At 44.2% G+C, this 23,050-nt stretch overlaps 2 protein-coding genes across 3 annotated transcripts in view; both read left to right on the forward strand.

Moving 5' to 3' along the window:
* Vwf (von Willebrand factor) overlaps positions 1–5,198 on the forward strand; it is a 136,800-nt gene extending 131,602 nt beyond the window's left edge. Inside the window, exons 48-52 of the mRNA XM_028754414.1 lie at positions 311–409; positions 2,058–2,186; positions 2,654–2,693; positions 4,330–4,427; positions 4,871–5,198. Of these exons, the coding sequence (XP_028610247.1) occupies positions 311–409; positions 2,058–2,186; positions 2,654–2,693; positions 4,330–4,427; positions 4,871–5,059 (555 nt within the window). The 3' untranslated portion in view covers positions 5,060–5,198. The remainder of the gene's footprint in view (positions 1–310; positions 410–2,057; positions 2,187–2,653; positions 2,694–4,329; positions 4,428–4,870) is intronic.
* A 3,777-nt stretch (positions 5,199–8,975) lies between these two features.
* Positions 8,976–23,050, forward strand: part of Ano2 (anoctamin 2) — a 341,107-nt gene continuing 327,032 nt past the window's right edge. The window contains exon 1 of one of the 2 annotated variants that reach the window (XM_028754440.1): positions 8,976–9,295. In XM_028754440.1, coding sequence (XP_028610273.1) covers positions 9,274–9,295 — 22 coding nt within the window. In that variant the 5' untranslated portion in view covers positions 8,976–9,273. The remainder of the gene's footprint in view (positions 9,296–23,050) is intronic. The other variant, XM_028754441.1, reaches the window with a different exon arrangement.

The raw sequence follows: 23,050 nt of genomic DNA on the forward strand, positions 1-23,050 counted from the left end.
GTCTCAAGACAATAAATAAAAATAGTAAAAATAGATAAATAGTACACAGTTGGATTTATAAGTTCGGAGCTCAGTGGAGAGGTCTCCTTTAATAAGTCAGGTTGCTACAGCTTGAACGAGAAGCACATAGATGGAGGGAAGAATGTCAGAGGGAAGAGTGAGGCTTGGCAGAATCTAGTTCGAGTAGGATGTCTTCTGCACTCTGGGAGCAACTGTGGGATAGCAAAGGTAAGATGTCAGCCAGGTGAACTGATTTTTAACCGAGGCGCTCTGGGAAGTTAACCATGGCTGCCATCTTTCCTGGATACAGGGCTATCGGGAAGAGAAGAGCCAAAGTGAATGCTGCGGGAGATGCTTGCCTACAGCTTGCACTATTCAGCTAAGAGGAGGACAGATCATGACCCTGAAGGTGGGCACAAGTTGAACGCAAGAGTTCCCTCTCACAGCACTCTCTGGTTTCTTTCTGGGGGGAGGCTGTCTTTTCTGAGGGGTGTCTTTAAGTAGAAGGACTAGTTTGGGGTCATTGTTGGTTTCTTTTCACACTTCATTTTCTAAAGAGAGGGTAGGTAACATGTGGATGGCAACCAGGTTTCCTCTTTGACTGCCTTGTAACTCTGCTCTTCCTGACAAGTATGTCGTTGGTGTATGGCCTCATGATTTGGTTGACTTTTTTTCTTTTTTGTTTTTATTGGATGTTTTATTTACATTTCATATGTTGTCCCCTTACCCCATCCCCCACCCACCCAGGAACCCCCTATCCCCTCACCCCTCCTCCTTCTTCTCTGCAGATGTAACCCTTGCCTACCCCCCACTCCCACCTCCCCACCCTCAAAATTCCCACCCCCCTGGGGCATCCAGCCTTCATGAAGGCAAGGATCTCTTCTTCCACCTATGCCCAGCAGTGCCCTCCACTCTTACATATTCAGCTGAAGCCCTGGATCCCTCCCTAAGTGCTCCCAGGCTGGTGGTTTAGACCCTGGGAGCTGTGGTTGGTTGGTATTGTTGCTCTCCTCATGGGGCCACAAACCCTTTCAGCTCCAATGGCCTTCACTCCAACTCCTCCATTGGGAACCCCATTATCAGTTCAATAGCTAGTTGTGAGCATCTGCCTCTGAATATGTCAGACTCTTGAAGACCTCTGAGGAGACATCCATATCAGGCTCTTATCAGCATGCACTTCCTGACTTCCACATCAGCATCTACCTTTGGTGACTGCACATGGGATGGATACTCAGGTGGAATGGTCTTCAGACGGTCCCTCCTTCAGTTTCTGTCCCTCACTTTGTCTCCATATTTGCTCCCTTGAGTATTTTGTTGCTCCTTCTAAGAAGGACCGAATCACCCCCACTTGATCTTCCTTCTTCATGAGCTTCATGTGGCCTGTGAGTTGCATCTTGGGCACTTCAAGGTTCTGGGCAAATATCTAATAATCAGTGAGTGAATACCATGTGTGTTCTTTTGTGATTGGCTTACTTCACTCAGGATGGTAATTTCTAGTTCCATCCATTTACATAGGAAACTCTCAAATTCCTTGTTTTTAATAGCTGAGTAATACTCCATTGTGTAAATATACCACATTTTTTGAATCCATTCCTCAGTTGAAGGACATCTGGGTTCTTTCCAGCTCCTGGCTTGGATGACTTTTTAAAAAAGATTTTCTTTAGCCTTGAGACTCTGTGGGACTAGACAAGTAATCAGGGTGAGCAGACCCATCTGTGACTTCTGAAACTATCTGATGGGTCTGAGAGATGGTGTCTTGGTTCATATCTCATCCAGGTATCAATTAATTAATTTACTGTTACTGGGCCTCCATCACATAAGTATGTATATGGTTGGAATAGTCTGAGGACTTTTTGTATTTCTGTAGAACCCTGCATACCAAATAAGTCATGGAACCAAGACTCTACCTCTAGCCTGCACTCTGAGTGGGGCAGGGAGTGTTACGTATGGGCTCATCCTTCTCCCATAGTTCTCTGGCTCAAACCAAGTCAAGGCCGTGGCTAACAGTAGCTTTGTGATCTCAACACATTTGTTCTATCCACTCTCTGTCTTTTCAGCAAGATGAGACATTCCTGGATGGCTGTGACAGTCATTTGTGCAGGGTCAACGAGAGAGGAGAGTACATCTGGGAGAAGAGGGTCACGGGCTGCCCACCGTTTGATGAACATAAGTGTCTGGCTGAAGGAGTGAGTAGTTGCGGTTCACATCCCGCCTTTGTCTTGAATAGCTCACTGTTTGACTCCAAGGATGGTGTTCTGTGCAACATCCAGCCCAGCTTTCATGCAGTCTCACAATGTCCAAGACAGATATCTGTCCTAGTTGAGGAGTCAATGAAATGGTGAAGAAGAGAGTCCTCTGAGACATAGGATGCTTTGAAAATGGTTGGTCACTGGAAGGAAGCCATGATCTTTAAACAGGGAGGCAGGACATCGACCCCATTTCATTTTTTTCTGGGAATGAAGTTTTTGACTGTTCTGGTCAGGTGGAGTGTTCGATTGGCTCACAGTTGTGATGGGAAAGCAGTTTATATCTGGGGATTTCAGCTCAGAGCTCTGAGTTCAGAGCCAGGAAGTCATATGATCTGAGACTTGTCCATGTTGAATTATTTGTGCCTGATCTTGTACTTTCTTTCTTTTTCTTTTTTTTTTTTTAGGGCAAAATCGTGAAAATTCCAGGCACCTGTTGTGACACATGTGAGTCCATTACCAAGAGCTTATGCCCATTAGACCAAGGCCAGGGACCACTGTTTGAATTGACTTTATTCCAGAAAACTAGTTCTTAGTTATGAGTTGATCATTATGTTCATCTGTTCATCCAGTGACCTTCCCTTCCTGATTATCATTAGCTTGTTCCCTGCTCAAATCTCCTATCCATCACCCTGAAGTAATCACTTCATGTTTTTTTCCTGTTCTATTTGCCTCCTATGCACCTTAGAATCTTTGATTGCTCATATATCTCTCATGAAGGAGCACCATAAGGCGATTCCAAGTTTATAGCCTTATTGTCATCAACCTTGGTTCCTCTTGACTTTGTAGTTGCACAATGCGGATGGCTCCAGTTGGTAGAGTGGTGGGTTTTGGGGATGTGTACCGGACAATATCTGCCCTGTCCATTTTTGTGTTCATGAGCACAAGTCACAAATTTCTTGCTTAGACTAATATTTTTTTTAAGTTTAGTTTGTTTAGTGTCATTTTAGATTCATAGACTCATGGTTGCAGATGGAGAAGGGTGAAAATATAAATTCCTTCAATCATTTCTTCTTTCCTTGATGGTTGGCTGTAACAGCCCAGTGATGGCCATCACTGAACAGCAGAAGGAGAAAACACCCTGAGAGTGTTTCTTTCCAAATTTCTTTCAGAATGGTTTAAGAATGTGAATACAGGAGACCATTAGAGAAGATGTACTCTCTCTAGATACTGTTCTTGGAATCTGGTGAAGAGGCTGCTGTCTATAAATCAGCAATAAAGACCCTTCATTGGCCAGTATGTTCAGGAGACTGTAAGACTTTTTATAAGGAAAATAAGCTATGCTCAAGAATTGAAATCTGCAGCAAGAGAATATTGCATATTGGCTTCAAATTCACTCTCTAGTGCAGTTGGAAGATGTTCCCATTAAAATGGAATTTGTCTGAAGTTGGGAGGCAGGTGAACGTGTCTATAGGACTGGCCTAGATTTGGAGCCATGCCAAGATGAAAAACCATCATGACTCAGAGCAGAGCGGGGAGCTGGAGTTAAACCTTAGACTTGGCAGTGAGTCAAGCAGAGCTTCAGCTGTGAAGGCCACTGTAGACAAGGACTCTCATGCTGGTGACATTGAAGTAGCAACTCTCAATAAGATGGTTGTGCAAAGGTTCTTAGGAGTCTTCTCAGCCACTTCAGAGAAAATGAATATGTATGTGGCCATGACATTTGCCTTCTTAGCCAAATATAGGGATGAACTGACATTAAGTCTATTTAGTGGCTACTCAATTGTCCATTAGTTATGGTTACTGTATGACATGATTGCTCTGGCTATGAAACTTAAAATTATATAAAAGCATATGTCATCTGTCTCTATGACAAAAACACAGTCAACCTAGGCTCCTTCTGCAATTGAAATTGTACTGTTAAGTGAGTTAAACCCAGTAGCAATGATATTTCTGCATCTGAGGAGCCAGGAACAGCGGAGTTGAGCTTGAAGAACTTAGTTCTTTTTCCTGCAACTGGCTTTGGTTAGTCGTTGATGGGAAGAGGAGCATTTCCGACTTAGTGAAGGCACTGGATGTGGACCATGTTCTATAGAACCCCAGCTAGCCAGTCCCTCAGTTCCATCTCTCACCTGATCTACAGGTGAGGAGCCTGATTGCAAAGACATCACAGCCAAGGTGCAGTACATCAAAGTGGGAGATTGCAAGTCCCAAGAGAAAGTGGACATTCATTACTGCCAGGTAAAGCTGTGTGACTACAAGAAGACCTGGGTGTGAAAAGCTAAGTCTCTTTAGTTACCATCTAGAAGGATGTGGGGAAGTCATAAGGAAGAGAGATTCAAGGGATTGTAAGCATTGTTTTTAAAGTAAATGTTTCACTTAGTGAGTAGAACTGTTTGAGCCCAGAAGAAAGAACAGAACAGATCTGTAAAGAGACTGGGGTGTCATTTGTGGAAGATGGGGATTCAGGATCAATCAGTGTGTGTAGAAATCATGGCCAGAGGGGTTTGGGTATGTGTAATAATTGGAGAAAGGGGGTTCACAGTTTCCTGAGTTTCTTTTAGAAGCTGCCTAGCTCCTTCAGGTGTCTCTGGGTAAGGCAAGAGGAGGATGGATACAGGTGGTCCCAGAATCCTGCTGCCCCATCCAACACTGTGATGCCTCCTCTCTCTGATGTATTACAGGGGAAGTGTGCCAGCAAGGCTGTGTACTCCATTGACATCGAGGATGTGCAAGAACAGTGCTCCTGCTGCCTGCCCTCAAGGACGGAGCCCATGCGTGTGCCCCTGCACTGCACCAATGGCTCTGTCGTGTACCACAAGGTCATCAATGCCATGCAGTGCAGGTGTTCTCCCCGGAACTGCAGCAAGTGAGGCCTGTACAGCTATGGCAGACTCTCACTTTTGCCCGTGCTGTGGCCTGACCAGCCAGAGAACCACTCCCTCCCTTGTGCATCCTGCCCTTTGTGCCCTCCTACGCCCACAATAAAGGCCAAGTTCTCATCTTAACCAAGGCTGGTGGTAGACTGTGTCTGAAGTCTGAGACGACAGCCGTGACCTAAATCTGAGGTCTGAGGCTGGTTTTAAGGGACAAAACACATGGTCCCTCTGCACATACTCCTAGCCCAGTGTCTGGAGACTGAGGCCGTCTAGTATCCAGGAAGCAATAGAATTATAGGATCAGCTTGGTGGGAAGGGACAGGGTGAAGATGTCTCTCCAGAAACAGCTTGGTGGCCTGAATCTATAAATGTATGCTTAAGAACACCCAGTTCTCAAATCTCTCAGTCACGTTACTTCTGTGCATGGTAGAGAGGTGGGCCCTGGAAATCAGCTTCTGCTGTCAGGGTGAATGATGACATTATGAAGAGGGATGAGAAATCTATGCACATAGTGGTCCCCGGTCCCAGTTGGAAGTAGGTACCTGTGGATGGGATGCCAGCAGGTACAGAGGCCAGGTCCCATTACAGGCTCAGTCATAGCAGATGAGATTTAGGCTCAGGGTCAGAGCTGGGCTTTACATAAGACCCTCACCCAAGTGAACAGTCTCCAACAACTCCTACATGGCTTTCAGATTCAGTTTCCTTAACTGTAAAACTAACATGATCATCTCAGTCAAAGGATTGTGAGGGTCAATAACTTGTGCTTAAGGTCAATAACTTGTGCGGGTGTCCTGGGCGACTGTAAGTGCTCTAATGTAAGATATGAGCATAAAATGAGAAACGCATTCTCACAGGTGGGAACCAGTGACTCTTACAACATGGGTGGCGGAGTGTTGGGGATCTCCTGCATCCCTATGGCCGAGATGATTCCTGTTTTTAGTTTTATGCCAGCTGCCAAGGCCCTTCCTGCTCTGGCCATTCTTAGCAGAAGAGTAGAGTTAACACGAAACAGCATCTCGTCCCAGAATCCCTATGTGGAACTGTCACCCTCAGGTACAGGTGTTCTTTCTTGGAAATGTATTGGAAGAACATGCACACCCATGTTGGCAGGAAGGGAAGGATTCTAGCTGGGAGGGAGAACAAAACCACGAGAACAAAAAAGATGTCCTGGTTGTGTTCCGGGTGTTTGATGGGTACCCGTTCATTCCAAGTCTTTTCACATGGAGGAGATTTACCTCATCAAAAGTCCTAGACAACAGAGTTAGAAAAGGTTTAGTCATTTAGTCTGTTGTCTCTCTATGACCCCTATATGGATAATGACAATGGTCCAGAGAAGTCAAATGGCTTGCAAAGGCCAAACAGGCTCTGAATGGCAGGTCCTGGCTCAAAACCCAAGTGCCTTTACAGCTAGACAAGACCTCTCCGGTCACTCAGCACAGAGCACCACAGTTGCTGGTGGTCTTCCGTCACTTGCATGGTATTCAGTGACTGTTACCTCTCTAGACTTCTACCGCCTGCCACTGCCTAGGGCGAGCTGCACAAGAAGCTCTGTCACAGGGCACAGGCCATGATGATGCCTAGGTTTGGCAGAGAGCTGAGGGGGGTAGACAGAGGGAAGGAGACATAGATGAATGTTTTATATAACTCCTTAATAATTCAAAGGTTGTCATTTCTCCACATCCCCCTGCTCCCCAACTTTGAGTCATCTCTAAGGTCAGTCTCTGGAGGAAACCAGATCCAGGGACAAGGAATTGACTGTCACTCTTCTGACTGATCACTTAACACTACCTGAGAACAAGGACAGCTGACCAGTTTTCTTGTGATCTGCCCTGGGTGGCTGAATGACTATTCCCTTCAGCTATTTCACACAAAAAAGGCCAAGTCAAGGAAGCCATGTTTCAATTAAAAACACGGGAAGAAGATCAGGTGGGCTGTCCTACTTTGATTTTTATTACTGGGATTAAACAGCTCCCTAGGGAGCTTGGGGAGGAAAGGGTTTTTAGTTCAGCCTATAGCTCATAGTCTATCATGAAGGGAAGTCAGGGCAAGAACTCAAGTTGGGAACCTTCAGGCAGGAGTTGATGCATAGCACACGGAGGGGTGCTATTTGCTGGCTTGCTTCTCATGGCTTGCTCAGCCTGCTTCTAAAAGCAAGCACTACCTGCCTAGGACTGGCCCCTCCCATAGTGGGCGGGGCCCTCTCACATCAATCATTTATCAGGAAAACGCCCCACAGATTTTCTTAAAGGCAATCTTCTGGAGGCAACCCTTCAATTAAGGTTCCCTCTTCCCAGATGACTCTAGCTTGTGTCAGGTTGACGAAAACTAACCAGTGCACATGTGTGTCGGTATGCATGTTTGTGTTCTTTTACCTACAGGTGTCTCAAGGACAGAGTCTGCCCTTGATACTAAGGACATTTTTTTTTTTTTTTGGTCACCCTTATACCAAATGCGGCAGAATCCTGTCTTAGTTAGCTTTACCTGTCAACTTATCATAGCCCAGAGTCCACTGAGGGACTCTTAATTGAGGGATTGCCCAGGTAAGATTGGCTTGTGGTTCTGTCTGCTGGGGACTGTTTGGATTGATGACTGATGTCAGAAGGCCCAGCCCACTGTAGGTAATATCATCCCCAGCAGCAGGGCCTTCACAGAGCTGGACTGAACTAGAGAGAGCCTGGAAGAGTGTTTCTCCGTGGTTCTTGTGTCTGGGGTTTTTACCTTCAGTTTCTGCCCTGACTTGTCTCAATGATGAAATGTGACCTGGAAGTTTATGTATGTTCAATAAACTCTTCCCCTAGCTGCTTTAAAACAACAACAACAACAACAACAACCACAACAACCACAGCAAACAACAGAAAAGTAACTAGGGCAGCCCCTAAATGTGTTTTAGGGGGATGTCACAGAAAAACTCCTTGGGGGAGGGTAGAAGAGGAATGGATAAACAGCAATGGTGGCAGGTGAATGCCTTTTTATTCATTTAGGAATGGAGATGACATGGAGAAGGGTCCCTGGAAGCAGGAAGAAGGTGAAGGAAGGTGAATGAAGGGAAAAAGAGGGAGAGAGATTCGGAACAGCAAGGTGTTCTGAGCCAGGACACTGGAGAGCAGGCTGCTTGCTTTGGAATTTGGGACAGATTATAGTCACTTCATGTGTAAAATGGCTAAATGGAAGTCATCGCCTCATGGACTGAAGTACAAACACTGGGCAAGGCAAAGCACTTGAGAGACTCCTGAAGTCAAGAGTTTTAGATAAACGCCCGCCATTTCCCCTGAATGTGTACAGAGTAAAGCCTCGAGGCTGGACCATGATGCTTTCTGTTTTCTTTCCATTCTGTTGCGTTTCTGCCACTGTCTTCTGTCGAACAGGGAACAGACACCTCTCAGATTCAGTGATCACATACAGCATGCTTGATGCTGACATAATGCTTTCCCACTGAGGAGGCATAATATCAAGGAGCATCATTTGCTTCTGGCATCTTGGAACATAGCTCATATCCCCGAGAACAGCCCTTTGCAGACTTTCTCTTCACCCCTCTGTCCGAGGTCAGGTCCCTAAGCCATTTTAGGGAAACCCATACCACTCTTGTCCCACAGCTTAACTTCAAGGCAGACTCTTAACTGCCCTAGAGTCTCCTGGGTAGCTCAAATTAACGCATGCCCTCTCCCCTCTGCCCCGTGTTCTTGCGTACACATGGGCTGGGTCTTTTTCTTTTTTCCCCTTCAGACCTCAGCTGGTGACGGAGTAGAGTAATGTGAAGGGGCTTCATTACTCAGGGCTGTAGCCTGCAGACTGGTGCCACAGGAAGGAGGCTTCGCTGGGGACTGGAAACTAATCAGCCAGGCGGTTCATGAGATAATCCTGCTGAATTATCACAGGCGAGCCTGGCTGTGTGGCGCTCACTCAGGCTCCAGAGTGGAGGAGCGCCAGGAGCATTTACTCCCTGGCCCGCAGCCCATGCTTGACCCCTGCTGCACCTGAGAGTGGGATCCTTTCTGGAAGTTGCGCTAGCGTCTCAGCGCAGGAGGAGCGCAGGGGACTGCCCAGGGAAAGGGATGGATTGGAGGAGGTGGCAGCTGCTGGCGAGGGGCGGGCACGTCCAGAGGGAGCTGATCCGCGATGGAATTAACTCCCTGGCAGCCGCATAAGCCTGTCCAGAGTCGAGCGGCCAAGGGCCACCAGTTGGGGCTTGGCGTCTGGGGACCAGCACCATGGCGGCCCCTGGGCTGCGAGGTAAGTTTCCCCAGGACCCTGGTTCTCAGCATCCCACTAGTTGAAGGAAGATGTGGAGGAGAAGGGGTTCTAACACCTGCTCTTTGGGATGAGCGACTTCAGGTGAACCTCTTACCCCTGTGGTAGGGAAGGTGAGGATGCCGAGTAATTCTCTAAAGTTTCCTTTTTATTTACATATTTTATCAAGGAGGGGACAAGTGGCAGAGGGCTGGTGTCACTTCTCAGTGGCAGGTCACCAGTTCTACTTTGCTTCTCCTTGCTACAGTCTGAGGGTAGGTAAGCCAGGAGCCAGGTTGCTCTGACAGTGCACAGAGGACACAAGATCCCAAAGTGGCCTCTGGGTTTCAGAAAGCCTCTTTCCTCTCTCACAGTCCTCAGGAAGGGCTATGACACGTGCCGGCAAGCACAGGTATGACATTACCACAGGTGTTTCTTAGAAGAAAGGCAGACTGAGGTGGGGTTTGGGAGCCCAGGACGTTATTTTACTGTGCCTCGAACATGAGAGTGAGCAGACAGATGTATTTGAAGCTTGTGGGAGTTGCTGGGTATCTTGTTGCTGGAGGTGGAATGGGAGGTGCCTGCGGCTTTGGAGTGAACAAGGCGAAGGGATTTGAAGGCAAGTGTTAGTCATAGTCCTGTGAACAGATATTTCCAGGGATTATGTGGGCCCTGGCCAGGGAGGGAGGTCCTACTGAGCATGGTCAGCTCTTAGCCCACAGGCAAGTACCAGGTGGTAACAGAATCTTAGACAGGGTGTGTATGTGTGTGTGTATGAGTGTGTATGTGTGTGTATGAGTGTGTAATGAGTATGTATATGTGTGTGAGTGTGTACATGTGTGTAAGTTTGTATGAATGTGTGTATGTATATGTATGAGTGTGTATGTACATGTTTGTATACGTGTGTGTATGAGTGTGTATGTACATGTATGTATGAGTATGTGTGTGAATACAAGTGTGTGTATAAGTATTATATATATATGTGTATGCATGAGTGAGTGTATGATTGTGTGTATGTATGTGTATATATGTATGTGTGCTGATGCAGAAGAGCATCAATCTCTGCCAGTCTTTACTTGTGGTCAGGTGGCTAAGGAGGACCTCTCGAAGGACGTAGCATGGGGAGACTTAGAGAATGGTTTAGCAAAGAAATATAGGTCCCATGGCATGAAAGTGAAGGGGTTGTCCAAGGACCGTGGAGCAGCCAGTGGCTGGAGCAGTGTGATCAGGAGGTCAGGGTTAGGGTCAGGGTCAGGGTCAGGGTCAGGGTCAGGGCTGGGGTAAGTGGTACGAATGAGTCTGACTATGTGCCTTATAGCTGAGACTAGATGTTCTTATATCCAAAGGAAAATTAAGGCTATTCTTTATCAAGCATTCCAATGTACCTGAGACTAGTGGATTGACTAGCTCTGGGGGTCAATATGCTGATGTTCAGAGTAGCTAAGGACCATGCCAGTGATCACACGCTCACCAACCTCTGTCATTGAAGGATGAAGCCAGAGTTTAAACTTAGATCTGATCTTGGACCACAGATCTCCCCTGCACCAATTCACCTTCCTGCTTTTGTTCTATTTAAAAGAAGTCATTAGCAGGGAGTGCGGATGTCAGTAATTGAGAATGGGAGATGCAGCTAAAGCTGGGGCTGCTACAGGAGGGGTTCTTTTTGTAAGGGGTTTAGTTAAATGCTGTGGTCATATTGCAGGGCAGGCTGCTCCCTGGCACTGCTTCCAACCTGGAATCAGCATGGGTAGTTTATTTAAGGGGCTTAAGGCCAGGCAGGCTAGGGCTATATACTTAGCTAGGCTAAGAATAGCTACTGTCATTGAGAAAAATGTATGAACTTTCTGACAGGTCAGAAAAGGAAGTAAGTCACGTGCCTCTCGCTGTCTCTAAAAGGAGACCAGCTCACCAGCATTAAACTTTAAAATGAATGTTATAAGCTGGGTCTGATGGCATATGCCTGTAATCCCAGCACTCTGGAGGCTGAAGCAAGGGCACTATGAATTTAAGGCTGGTGTAGAGAGTATAGCAAGGATCTGCCTCCAAACAATTCATATTGATGTTTATATAAGATGTTACCCAACATAAAGAGCTATAGTTTTAGTAATAGATTGTATTTTATTTTTCAATGCTGGCAACAAACCCAGGGCCCTGAACCTGCTAAGCTCCACGGCTGAGCCAAATCCCTAACACCCATTAGGAGGTTTTAGAGAGTATTATTTATTCCTGGATAGTTATTGAGTGGCTTCTGATAATTTGAAGTAGAAGATATTTCTGTTTTATTCTTATCTTACCAGTCTGCTTTGTTAAGTTTAAATTTTATTTTGTTAATGCGTATGAGTGCTTTGCCTACATGTATATCTGTGTACCACGGGCACATGTGGTGCCTGTGGAGGCCAGGGCACTATCAGATCCCCCTGAACTGAAGTTACAGATGGTTATGAGCCGCCATATGGTTGCTGGGGATTGAACTTGGGAACTGCAGCTAGTGCTCTTAACTGCTGAGCTATTTCTCCAGGCCCTTTCTGTTACATGTTTTAAATGGCTGATTGTAAGCCATTAGGTTTATATGATTCATGGACTAAGTGGTCAAATCTCTAAGTGGGAAGGAAGTCATAGTATATAGGAAACTCCATTTAATATTCCACATAGACCAGTGGCTCTGTTTCTCATAGGATACTTTCCTCAGGAACTTCTTATTTGTTTTTCTTTTTCTTTTAGCCCTTATTTGAGATAATGTCTTAGTATCAAAACTTGCTGTGTAGTCCAGGCCAGCATCATGTGTGCACTGTATTATCTCAGTCTAGTTAGTGCTGGAATTACAAGCACACACTACTACAACCAGCAGGGATTGTTCTCATTCAAGGTTTCTATCCATTGGATTGAACTCTTCTCTCAGCTTCAAGACCGTCCTTAGTCCCTCATGGGTGTCATTGTGCCAGTGACAGATTCTCTTAACTTGTGTTTTACTGAAACACATCTACTTTTCACTGTTTTGAAGGCTATTTCATTTGGTTGTACAGTAAGAATTAGATTTTCACTGCTAACACCTTAGGAGTCCCTTGACTGATTGCCAGCATTTGGATGAGAAGCTAGCCTTAGTTCCTACTTTAGTTTTAATTCACATGAGGCCTCTTTCAGCCTGGCGAATTCTGTAAGCGTTGGTTTCCACTTTTCCAGTAGTTCAGCATGAGGCTGTAGTTTTCTTTGTACATTTTTTTTTTAAGTTTGCTGGGATTGTGAGATCTAGAAGTTACTATATTTTGTCAACCTGATGATGATTCAATCCACAGTTCTGCAGCATGGTTTGTGTCTCCCTTTCTTACTCTTCTTCTGGAACTCTCACCATATGTATGCTGGGCTGTTTGATCCTGTCTCAGGAGTCCGTGAGGCTTGCTAAATGCTTTTCTCTGCTCTCTGATTTGTTTCACTGATCTGTTTGTTTTGTTCACTAAGACAATGCACAGTTCTAGGAATTCTATTTGAAAAAATAACAGCTGTATTCATATGTAATTCCAATGCCATAAAACCTACCTATCCAATGGGCTTGTTTTAATATATTCACAGAGTTGCATAATCTGCACCAACATCTAATTTAGAACATTTCATTATAAAAAAAACTTCATACTCCATAACAGTCAGACACCTTTCCCTCCCTCCCCCGGTCCCTGGAAAGCAGTAATCTAACTTTATTCTATAGATTTGCTTCTCTTGCATATACCCCATAAGTGGAACTTTATGCTCTGTGTCATTTAGTGTCCAGAGTCTTTCACTAAGTACAACCTTTTAAGATTCAGTTACCTCCTGGCATAGATCAGTGCTCTCTATTCCTTTCTCTGGGTCCACAATATCCCCTTGTAAGCATATAATGCATTTTGTTAATCTGTTTGTCACCTAATGGACATTTGGGTTTCTACTTTTTGGCTACTGTAAATGATGCTTCTTTGAGTCCTCAGGAACAAAGTTAGTTTTTCTTCCTCTAGAGTATGTATCTGGGAGAAAAATCATCAGATCACATGACAATTCCACTTAACCTTTATTTTTCTTCAGGGAATCTCAAGTATTTTCCAAATTGGTTGTGTTATTGTATATTCTTGCTCTCAATTTATGGTGGCTCCAACTTCTCAACAAACTCAGAAATACCTGTCATTGTTCATACTTGGTAGAATAGTCATGCTCACAGGTTGTGTGCTACATGGTTTTACAAAAGTCCATGAGTAAGAGAAGCCTGTCACTACATATGAAGGAAAAGCTACCATACCTAGCAAACCCAAGGACTACAAAAGCAGTGTGTACCTCAAACAATATGTTTCTTCAACCATTATGGCTTCCATTTGGCTCCTTAACTTCTAGAACATACAATAGAGACGTGGGTTCTACACACACACACACACACACACACACATGCACATACCAAGCCCTCCATGTTAGATGTCTCAAAATATAGACAATTTGTGTCCAAATGACTTGATGTACTTGCTGTATGAACTGGGTGCAAGGCCATTTGCCACCTGAAAGAGGAAATCAAGCCCCTTCCTCTACACTGGGATGTATGACATTCCATGTGGAGTCTCAAGAAACAACAGAATTTGTTGAAACAGCTGCTGTTTCACACTTCACTATTTGTATTAGTCAGTTTCCTGTTACTGTAACAAGAGAGCAGAGAGGATCAATTTATAAAGAAAGAAAGTTAATTTTGGGTCACAGTTTCAGGGGTTCTGTTTATGATCAGTTGGCTGAATTGCTTTGGGCCTATGGTGAGGCAACCCATTGCAGGTGGTGCTCATGGGAGAGTGAGGGCAATTACCTCATGGCTGGGAAGCAAAAAGGAAAGAGGTGCACCTCCAGTGTCTTAAAGACCTCTTACTAGGCTCCACTTATAAACCGTTCTATATCTCCAAGTAGTGTCACCCTGAGAACAAGCCTTTGACACATCATCTTTGGAGGAACATTCTTGATCCAGAAATATAACATCATTCATGGGATATTTAATAAGCATTTTCTACATACCCGACTTCATTCTGAGTGCTGAAATCTGAAGCTCTCATAGTTTACCTGGAAAGACAAATGAGTAAATCTGTAACTTGAATACAGTACAATAAGTGTGACTATGCCAGGGCAAACTTGCCCTTCCTTAGAACTCCCTATTGTAAGAATGCCTGCTGCTTATCTGAGTCCATGTTCTCTTCTTCCTGAACATGGGGATAGTCCGTATTTCCCAGTTTCCCCCTTGAAACTTGATGTGGCCACAAGACTGAGCTCTAGGCATCAGAACATGCAGGGTGATGCTCCAGTACCCCTGAGTCTGGCCCTTAGAAACATTCCTGGCCAGCTCTTAGCTTCAGCAGCTCTTTGTCACATGGAAATCAGAGTGGAAGCTGGCAGAGCCACCATCATCCAGGGTCCCTGGAAAACTACCTGGGAAAAAACTACCTAACACCATGTTACCAACCCTGGGCCTTTAATTTCACAAGAAAGTGAACATTATTATATTCTCTACATTGTTTCATTTTTAGTGTGTTTGGGTTATATCAACTAGCTGAGCAGACTCTGTCTTATATAGTGTCAATTATACCAGTGTGGATAGTAACAAAATAATCCTACTGATTAACATGGTAACCCAGCTGGACTATCCATGCCCAATGCCTATATTTCAGTCTTGCTCAGTAATGCCATCTAGAAATTCTCCTAGCCTGAGAAGTTTAACAACCCACTACACTTTTACATGTATAGGGATAGCCTCTCAAAGACAGGTTGGATATTGTGCATTTGGCACATAGCAGGCACATAATGAGGGGGAGGATAGAAAGCTGAAAAATTGAAAAAACCATGAGCTCAGTGGAGAAAGTGCCCGATGGACAAGTTTGATCCCCAGAAGTTCAGATCCCCAGAATTTACATAAAAACTACTGGGTGCAGTAGCACCAGTGTTTGTGATCCAAGTGCCAGGATGAGAATATGAAAAGAGAATCCTTGGAAACTTGCAGCCTGGTTGCCTTGGTGTGTGCAGCCCTGAACAGTAGGGGAGATTGTCTTAGTTAGGGTTTTACTGCTGTGAACAGACACCATGACCAAGGCAACTCTTATAAGGACAACATTTAGTTGGGGGTGGCTTAAGGTTCAGAGGTTGAGTCCATCATCATCAAGGTGGGAGCAGGGCAGCATCCAGGCAGGCATGGTACAGGAGGAGCTGAGAGTTCTACATCTTCATCTGAAGGCTGCTAGGAGGAGACTGGCTTCCAGGCAGCTAGGATGAGTGTCTTAAAGCCCATGCCACCAGTGACATACCTACTCCAACAGGGCCACACCTTCAAATAGTGCCACTCCTTGGCCAAGCATATTCAAACTACTGCAGAGACCACATCTCAAACAAGGTGGAAAGTGAGATGGACACTCAGGGATGTCCTCTGACCTCCACACTGCTCCATGGCAGACACTCTGACCCTCGATCTCTTCCTTCCCCCATCTCTCTCTCTCTCTCCCTCCCTCCCCCCTCTCATTTCCATTGTTGCTTTTTTCCTCTCACACACAAAGAATGCTTTGATATGTCATCAAGAAGGGAAAAGATAAGCCATAAAAGGGATCAATATTTGTAAATCATAGACCAGACAGGGAGCTTGTTTCCAGACTATGTAAACATTTCTTAAAACCACACAACAAACGACAGTATTCTAGTTTTTAAGTGAGTGTATAATCTGAATTTCTCTGAAGAAGGTACACAAATGACCAACATTCCATGAAGAGATAGCCTGTCACTAGTGAAATACAAACCCATCCTGAATTTTCATGTCCAGGCCTCGATCTCTAGTTCTGAATATTCATCTTCACTAGGTTAGTGGAAGTTGTGTGGTATGCTTGAGAGAAAGATGTGGTCAGAGACGGGAGATGTTTGTGAATGGTAGAGGGAGGGGCAGGAGGGACATTGAGGGAACTCACCAAAGAGATGAGCCAATCAGAGTGGGGAGGGGGGGAAGGGAGAGAGATACAGACAGAGACAGAAGAGACAAAGGCAGACAGAGAGGGAAAGAGCAAGAGAGAGAGAGAGAGAGAGAGAGAGAGAGAGAGAGAGAGAGAGAGAGGGCGCAGGGTGGGGGAAGTTACATTTTGTTCATTGTTCATGATGCATCCTATTCTTAAATGTTGCAAAACAGGCTTAACTAATGAGCTAATAGAACAGTTATTGCCAGTTGTGTTGCAAATAGGCTGTTTCAAAACTGGTTTCATTAATGAGCTAATAGAACAGTTTTGACCAATTGTATTATAGATAGGTTGTTTCAAAACAGGCTTAATTAATGAGTTATTAGAACAGTTTTGGCCAATTATGTTGTAGACAAGCTATTTTCTCATGGTAGACCAAGGAGGGCATGTACACTTTAATTTGATCAGTCACACTGCAAACCACAGTATATAATGGGCTAGAAATGAGGGAGTTTCATTTGGGTCACCTGTCTGAGTTCTAAATTATGGATTTTTCCATTGAGGACATGGCAATCATATGTCTTTCCTAGGGCTATCGGGAGGGTTAAATGAGTTGATCCAAGCATAAACTGCTTAGAAAGTGCCTGGCCCAGCCAGCAAGATCAGGTTTGGGATGGGTTTGGCTAATGAGGCATTGCTGTAGTTTGGATCTTCTCTGTCCCTCAAAAGCCCCATATGTTGACAGCTTGATCCTCTCAGTTCATCACCCTATCTGCATACGGGGGTAACTTCAGAAGTAGTAGAAGTGGGAGGCAGAGGTTAATGGGACTTGGGCAGGCATTTAGAACCAAGTGATTGAATGAAATATCAGAACTACAGTGCCTCCACTTTTATGGCTTCCTGGCTCCTATGAGGTAATCGCTTCCTTCATCAATGCTTGCATCATTATGGGCTTGTCTTGCTCCAGGCCTCAAAGCAGCAGAGACAACCTACCGTGGACCAAAGCCTCCAAAATCATGATCCAGAAAAAAAATCTTCCTCTCTCGCAGTTGATTTATCTCAGGTATCTGTTCTAGCAGATGCCTGGATATTTGACTTACACAAGGGTGTTTATATCTGATACAAGCATTAGAAAAGAGACTATGTAGTTGCTTGGTGAGTCTCAAGACAATGGAGATTTTATAGTAACATTGTGACCTATGAAACAAAAGGCACATCCATTCATGAAGGTCATTTGTAGCAAGCAGTAAGGCCTTGGGGATCCCTTTGCCTATACATCCCCCCATCTCCCATCCATTCTTTCACAGACACCACATTTATCCTTAATATAGTCACTATGTCTTCAGAAGATAATTTTAATCATGTTGCTCCTCTGTTTAAAATCTTATTACATTGGTATAAATTATGACCTTGAATATTAGCAGTGGGATCTGGCCATAGTTAGAGAAAGACATGTTCAGAATGATACAAATGACCAAACAAGAGAAAAAGCAGGTCTTCCAGTGGGAACTGCAGGAATTTCATTCTGAACACACACACACACACACACACACACACACACACACACACACTCACACACACGAGAGAGGGGGGGGAGAGGGAGAACAAGCATACGTGTGAGCGTAGTTGAGCAGGAGAAAGTATTGGGAAAGTTGAGAATATAAATTATAATAAAAGGCCTTTCAGGACATGTTAAAAATGTTTACTTTAACCTCAAAATATCTTTCCTGTGTGTCACACCCCACATAGATGGCTACTGACAGGACTGTGTGTGGGACAGAAGCAAGAGGAGGCAGCAGCCCTCAGTCCCAGGAGCCCAGTGATATGAAAGCCAAGTCAGAGGCTGACAGCTCGGGACCAAAGGACTGCCTTCCTCTTGGACTCTCTTCTCTCGCCTGGACCACTGCAGATGCCTACTCGTCTTCTCCAGATAACTTTCACACGTACCATCCCAGGATTTAGGAAGCTAAGGCAGGAGATTTGTGAGTTAGGACAACCTTGCTACACAGTGAGACAGTTCTTAGAAAAAAAAAAAGAAGTCTCTGGGGTCCTTCCTGACACCTCCAGGCAGTGGAGAGCTTTGGCCTTCCCGTTGTCAGTCAGCTTCCTTCCCTGTGAGAACCTAGTGCCTGTTGGAAAGGACTGTGTTCTGTTCAGCCTTATAATCTGAACAGTCCAGTGAATGGTAAGCTAAGTGGCTCTGGAGTGAATGAACAGCAATATAGAAGTTTGTGCATAGCAGCTCTGGCCTTCCAGAGGACAGCCAGGAATGCTTACAACATGGCGGATGGTGTGTGCAGTACAGGATGGGGGAAGAGTGAGGTAGGAAGCAGATGAAGCAGTTCCAGAAGGTAGGTGCTATGTAGCACCACTAGGATGGAGGGAGAGATGGAGGGAAGAAAAGACAGAGGGATAGAGGGAGGAAGAGAGAGAGGGAAGAAGGGAGGGAGAGATATGATGGAGAAGGAGAAAGAGGAAGAAGGAGGAGGAAGAAGAAGAAGGAAGACAGAGGAAGATGGGAGGGGAGGAGTGGGGACAGAAGGAGGGGAGAGAGAGAGAACACTTAGGCTAGAAGTGAGGCTGGGTTGTAACTTTTAATGTCGACACCCCCACCCCCGCCTAAGTGACCCATTTTCTGCAATGAAGCCAAAAGCCCCAACTCTTTCGTATTTATTTATTTATTTATTTATTTTTCCAAAATGTCTTCAAGAAATTACAAGATATTTCAGGAAAAAAGGATATGTGGACATTTTAAATCATAAAGTGTTTCAATATCCATATTCAGCTATCAAACAGATATATATATATTTATATCTATTGAGCTACAAAAAAAAAATAAGCCAATACAGGCTGCTCATGATTTGTGATGGTTTGAGAATCCTTTGCACATTTTATGATGGGAAAATGTAACTAACATTCAGTAGAAACCTTTCCAAACATTTCACATTTTAACTTAGCCTGGGGCAGCAATGCCTGGTTGTTACTGTCTTGGTGTTGGAAGCAGGAGCTGTGAAGCACCAGGTGAAGCATCTGGTTCACTGCGGTGGATCAGAGGTTAAGATCTGGAATTCGGCTTCCGCGTGTATGTGGGCTTTCTATTGTTTTTTTTTGTTGTTGAAGACCAGCCTTAGTCCATGGTGATCTGATAGGATGCATGGGATTATTTCAATATTCTTGTATCTGTTGAGGCCTGTTTTGTGACTGATTATCTGGTCACTTTTGGAGAAGGTACCATGAGGTGCTGAGAAGAAGGTATATATATATATTTTTGTTTTAGGATGAAATGTTCTGTAGATATCTGTTAAATCCATTTGGTTCATAACTTCTGTTAGTCCTACTGTGTCTCTGTTTAGTTTCTGTTTCCATGATCTGTCCATTGTTGAAATCCCTCACTATTATTGTGTGAGGTGCAGTGTGTGCTTTGAGATTTAGTAAGGTTTCTTTTATGAATGTGGATGCCCTTTCATTTGGAGCATAGATATTCAGAACTGAGAGTTCATCTTGGTAGATTTTTTTCCTTTGATGAGTCCTTCCTTATCTTTTTTGATAACTTTTGGTTGAAAGTCGATTTTATTTGATATTAGAATGGCTGCTCCAGCTTGTTTCTTGGGACCATTTGCTTGGAAAATTGTTTTCCAGGCTTTTACTCTGAGGTAGTGTCTGTCTTTTGACACTGAGGTGCATTTCCTGTATGCAGCAAAATGATGGGTACTGTTTATGTATCCAGTCTGTTGGTCTACGTGTTTTTATTGGGGAGTTGAGTCCATTGATGTTAAGAGATATTAAGGAATAGTGATTATTGCTTCCTGTTGTTTTTGTTGTTAGAGGTGGAATTATGTTTGTGTGGCTATCTTCTTTTAGGTTTGTTGAAAGAAGATTACTTTCTTGCTTTTTCTAGGGTGAAGTTTCCCTCCTTGTGTTGGAGTTTTTCATCTATTATCCTTTGTAGGATTGGATTTATGGAAAGATATTGTGTAAATTTGGTTTTCTCATGGAGTATCTTGCTTTCTCCATCTATAGTGATTGAGAGTTTTACTGGGTATAGTAGCCTGGGCTGGCATCTGTGTCCTCTTAGGGTCTGTATGACACTTGTCCAGGATCTTCTAGCCTTCTAGTCTCTGTTGAGAAGCCTGGTGTAATTCTGTTAAGTCTGCCTTTATATGTTATTTGACCTTTTTCCCTTACTGCTTTTAATGGTCTTTCTTTGTTTTATGCATTTGATGTTTTGATTATTATGTGATGGGAGGAATTTCTTTTCTGGTCTAGTCTACTTGAAGTTTTGTAGGCTTCTTGTATGTTCATTGGCATCTCTTTGTTTAGGTTAGGAAAGTTTTCATCTATAATTTTGTTGAAGATATTTACTGGCCTTTTAAGTTGGAAATCTTGACTCTCTTCTATACCTATTATCTTCTCATTGTGTCCTGGATTTCCTGGATGTTTTGGGTTAGGAGCTTTTTTCATTTTGCATTTTCTTTGACTGTTGTGTCAATGTATCTTAGTATCTTTCTATGGTATCTTCTGTACCTGAGATTCTCTCTTCTATCTCTTGTATTCTGTTGGTGATGTTTGCATCTCTGACTCCTGATCTCTTTCCTAGGTTTTCTATCTCAGGGTTATCTCCCTTTGTGATTTCTTTATTGATTCTATTTCCATTTTTAGATCCTGGATGGTTTTGTTCAATTGCTTCACCTGTTTGGTTGGGGTTTCCTATAATTCTTTAAGTGACTTTTGTGTTTTCTCTTGAAGGGCTTCTACCTATCTACCTGCGTTCTCTTGTATTTCTTTAAGGGAGTTATTTATGTCCTTCTTAATGTCCTCTATAGTCATCATGAGATATGACTTTAAATCAGAGTCTTGATTTTCCAGTGTGTTGGGGTATCCAGGGCTCACTGTGGTGGGAGAACTGGGTTCTGATGATGCCAAGTAGCCTTGGTTTCTGTTGCTTAGATTCTTGCTCTTGCCTCTTGCCATCTGGCTATCTCTGGTGTTAGCTGGTCTTGCTGTCTCTGACTGTGACTTGTCCCTTTTGCAAGCCTGTGTGTCAGTACTCCTGGGAGACCAGTTCTCTCTGGGATGAATTCGGGTATGGAGCGCTGTGGCACAGGATCAGCTCTGGGCTCTGTGGTCAAGCCCTAACTCTTAAAGGTTCCAATCTTTCCAAATAATGCCACCACTTGAAAACTAAGTGTTCAAATGCTGGTAGGGACATTTTAAATGCATATCACAACAGGGAGGGAAGTAAGACCAGTGGCAGGGAGGTCTATGCACAAGGTTATTTCCTATGCTGGTACTACATAAAGATGCTAGCTGTGGCCATGGGATGTCCATTTGTGTCTGAGCCAATGATGAAAGGCAAGTAGAGATAAGGAGGCAGATTTGCAAAAGGCTTTTCTTATGTGGCAGGACCATAGGTAGGTTAGCGTGGCTGCTCTCAGAGGTGGTGGGAGGTACTGCTCATCAGCAGCACAAGATGAGATCAGCAAGACAGTTAGGTCCCATTGTAAACTGATGCCTCAAGTTCATTCAGGATTGCTCAGTGGAAGTGGTGGTTCTCCACATGGAGGTCTATTCACTCCTGGATGGAGCTGTTCCTAGGCTTATGATGGGAACCCATCCCAGCAAACCCATCTTGAAAATACTGTATGTTGAAATGTATTTAACACATCTAGCACAGACTACTTTGTTTCCCCCGTTATTGAACATAAATTTTTTTTCATGTAAGATATCCTGATTACAGTTTCCCCTGTCTCTACTCCTCCCAGTTCCTCCTCTCCTCCTCTCCTATTCTGATCCATTCCCCTTTTGTCTCTCATTAGAAAACAAATAGGCTTCTAAAGGATGGTAATGAAATATAACAAAAATATAATAAGTATAACAAAAACGATCACATAAGAGTTGCACAAGACAAACAGACAGAAGGCAAAGAGCCCCAGAGAAGAAACAATAATCAGAGACCCACTGGTCCACACAGTCAGGATTCTCATAAAAACACTGGACTGGAAGCCACAATATACATAGGCAGAGGTCCTGGTTCAGATCTGTGCAGGCTGCCTCAGTCTCTGTGAGTTTATATGAGCTCTGTTCATGTTGATTTAGAGGACCTTGTTCCTTGATCTTCATCCTCTCTGCTTCTTACACTCTTTCTGCCTTCTCTTCCATGGGCTTCTCTGAGCCCTGAGGGATTTGATAGAGACATCTCATTTAGGGCTGAGTGTTCCAGGGTCTCTCATTCTGCATAATGTCTGGATGTGGGTCTCTCCCTCTCCTCCTCTCCCTCTCCCTCTCCCTCTCCCTCTACCTCTCCCTCTCCCTCTCCCTCTCCCTCTCCCTCTCCCTCTTTTTCTGTATTTGTTCCCATCTGTTGCCGGAGAAATATTCTCTGATGATGGCTGATGAGCTATGCATTTTGCAGATGCCATTAGGAGTCATTTTATTGCTACTTTTTTTTTTTAGAACAATGGTATTTGATCTGACCCTGGGTCTCTGGTTTCTGATCACCCAAATGTGTCAGGTATGGGTTCCATCTCATGGAGTAGACCTTATCAAATCAGATATTGGTTGATTACTCCCACAAGCTTTGTGCCACGATTGCCCTAGCACATCTTGTAAGAAGGACACCATTGTACATCAAAGGTAGAATACTCACTTCCAGGCAGCTAGGATGAGGGTTCTAAAGCCCACACCCATAATGACACACCTATTCCAACAAAACCACATCTACTCCAACAGGGCTACACCTTCTAATAGTGTCACTCTCTGGGCCAAGCATATACAAACCACCACACATAGCATGTTGTTTATAAAACTATTGATTGCACCAAAGCAGGAGCTTGGGAGGACT

The sequence above is a fragment of the Grammomys surdaster genome, unplaced genomic scaffold (assembly GCF_004785775.1).
Source record: "Grammomys surdaster isolate TR1022 unplaced genomic scaffold, NIH_TR_1.0 126013, whole genome shotgun sequence".
Classification (NCBI taxonomy): Eukaryota; Metazoa; Chordata; class Mammalia; order Rodentia; family Muridae; genus Grammomys; species Grammomys surdaster.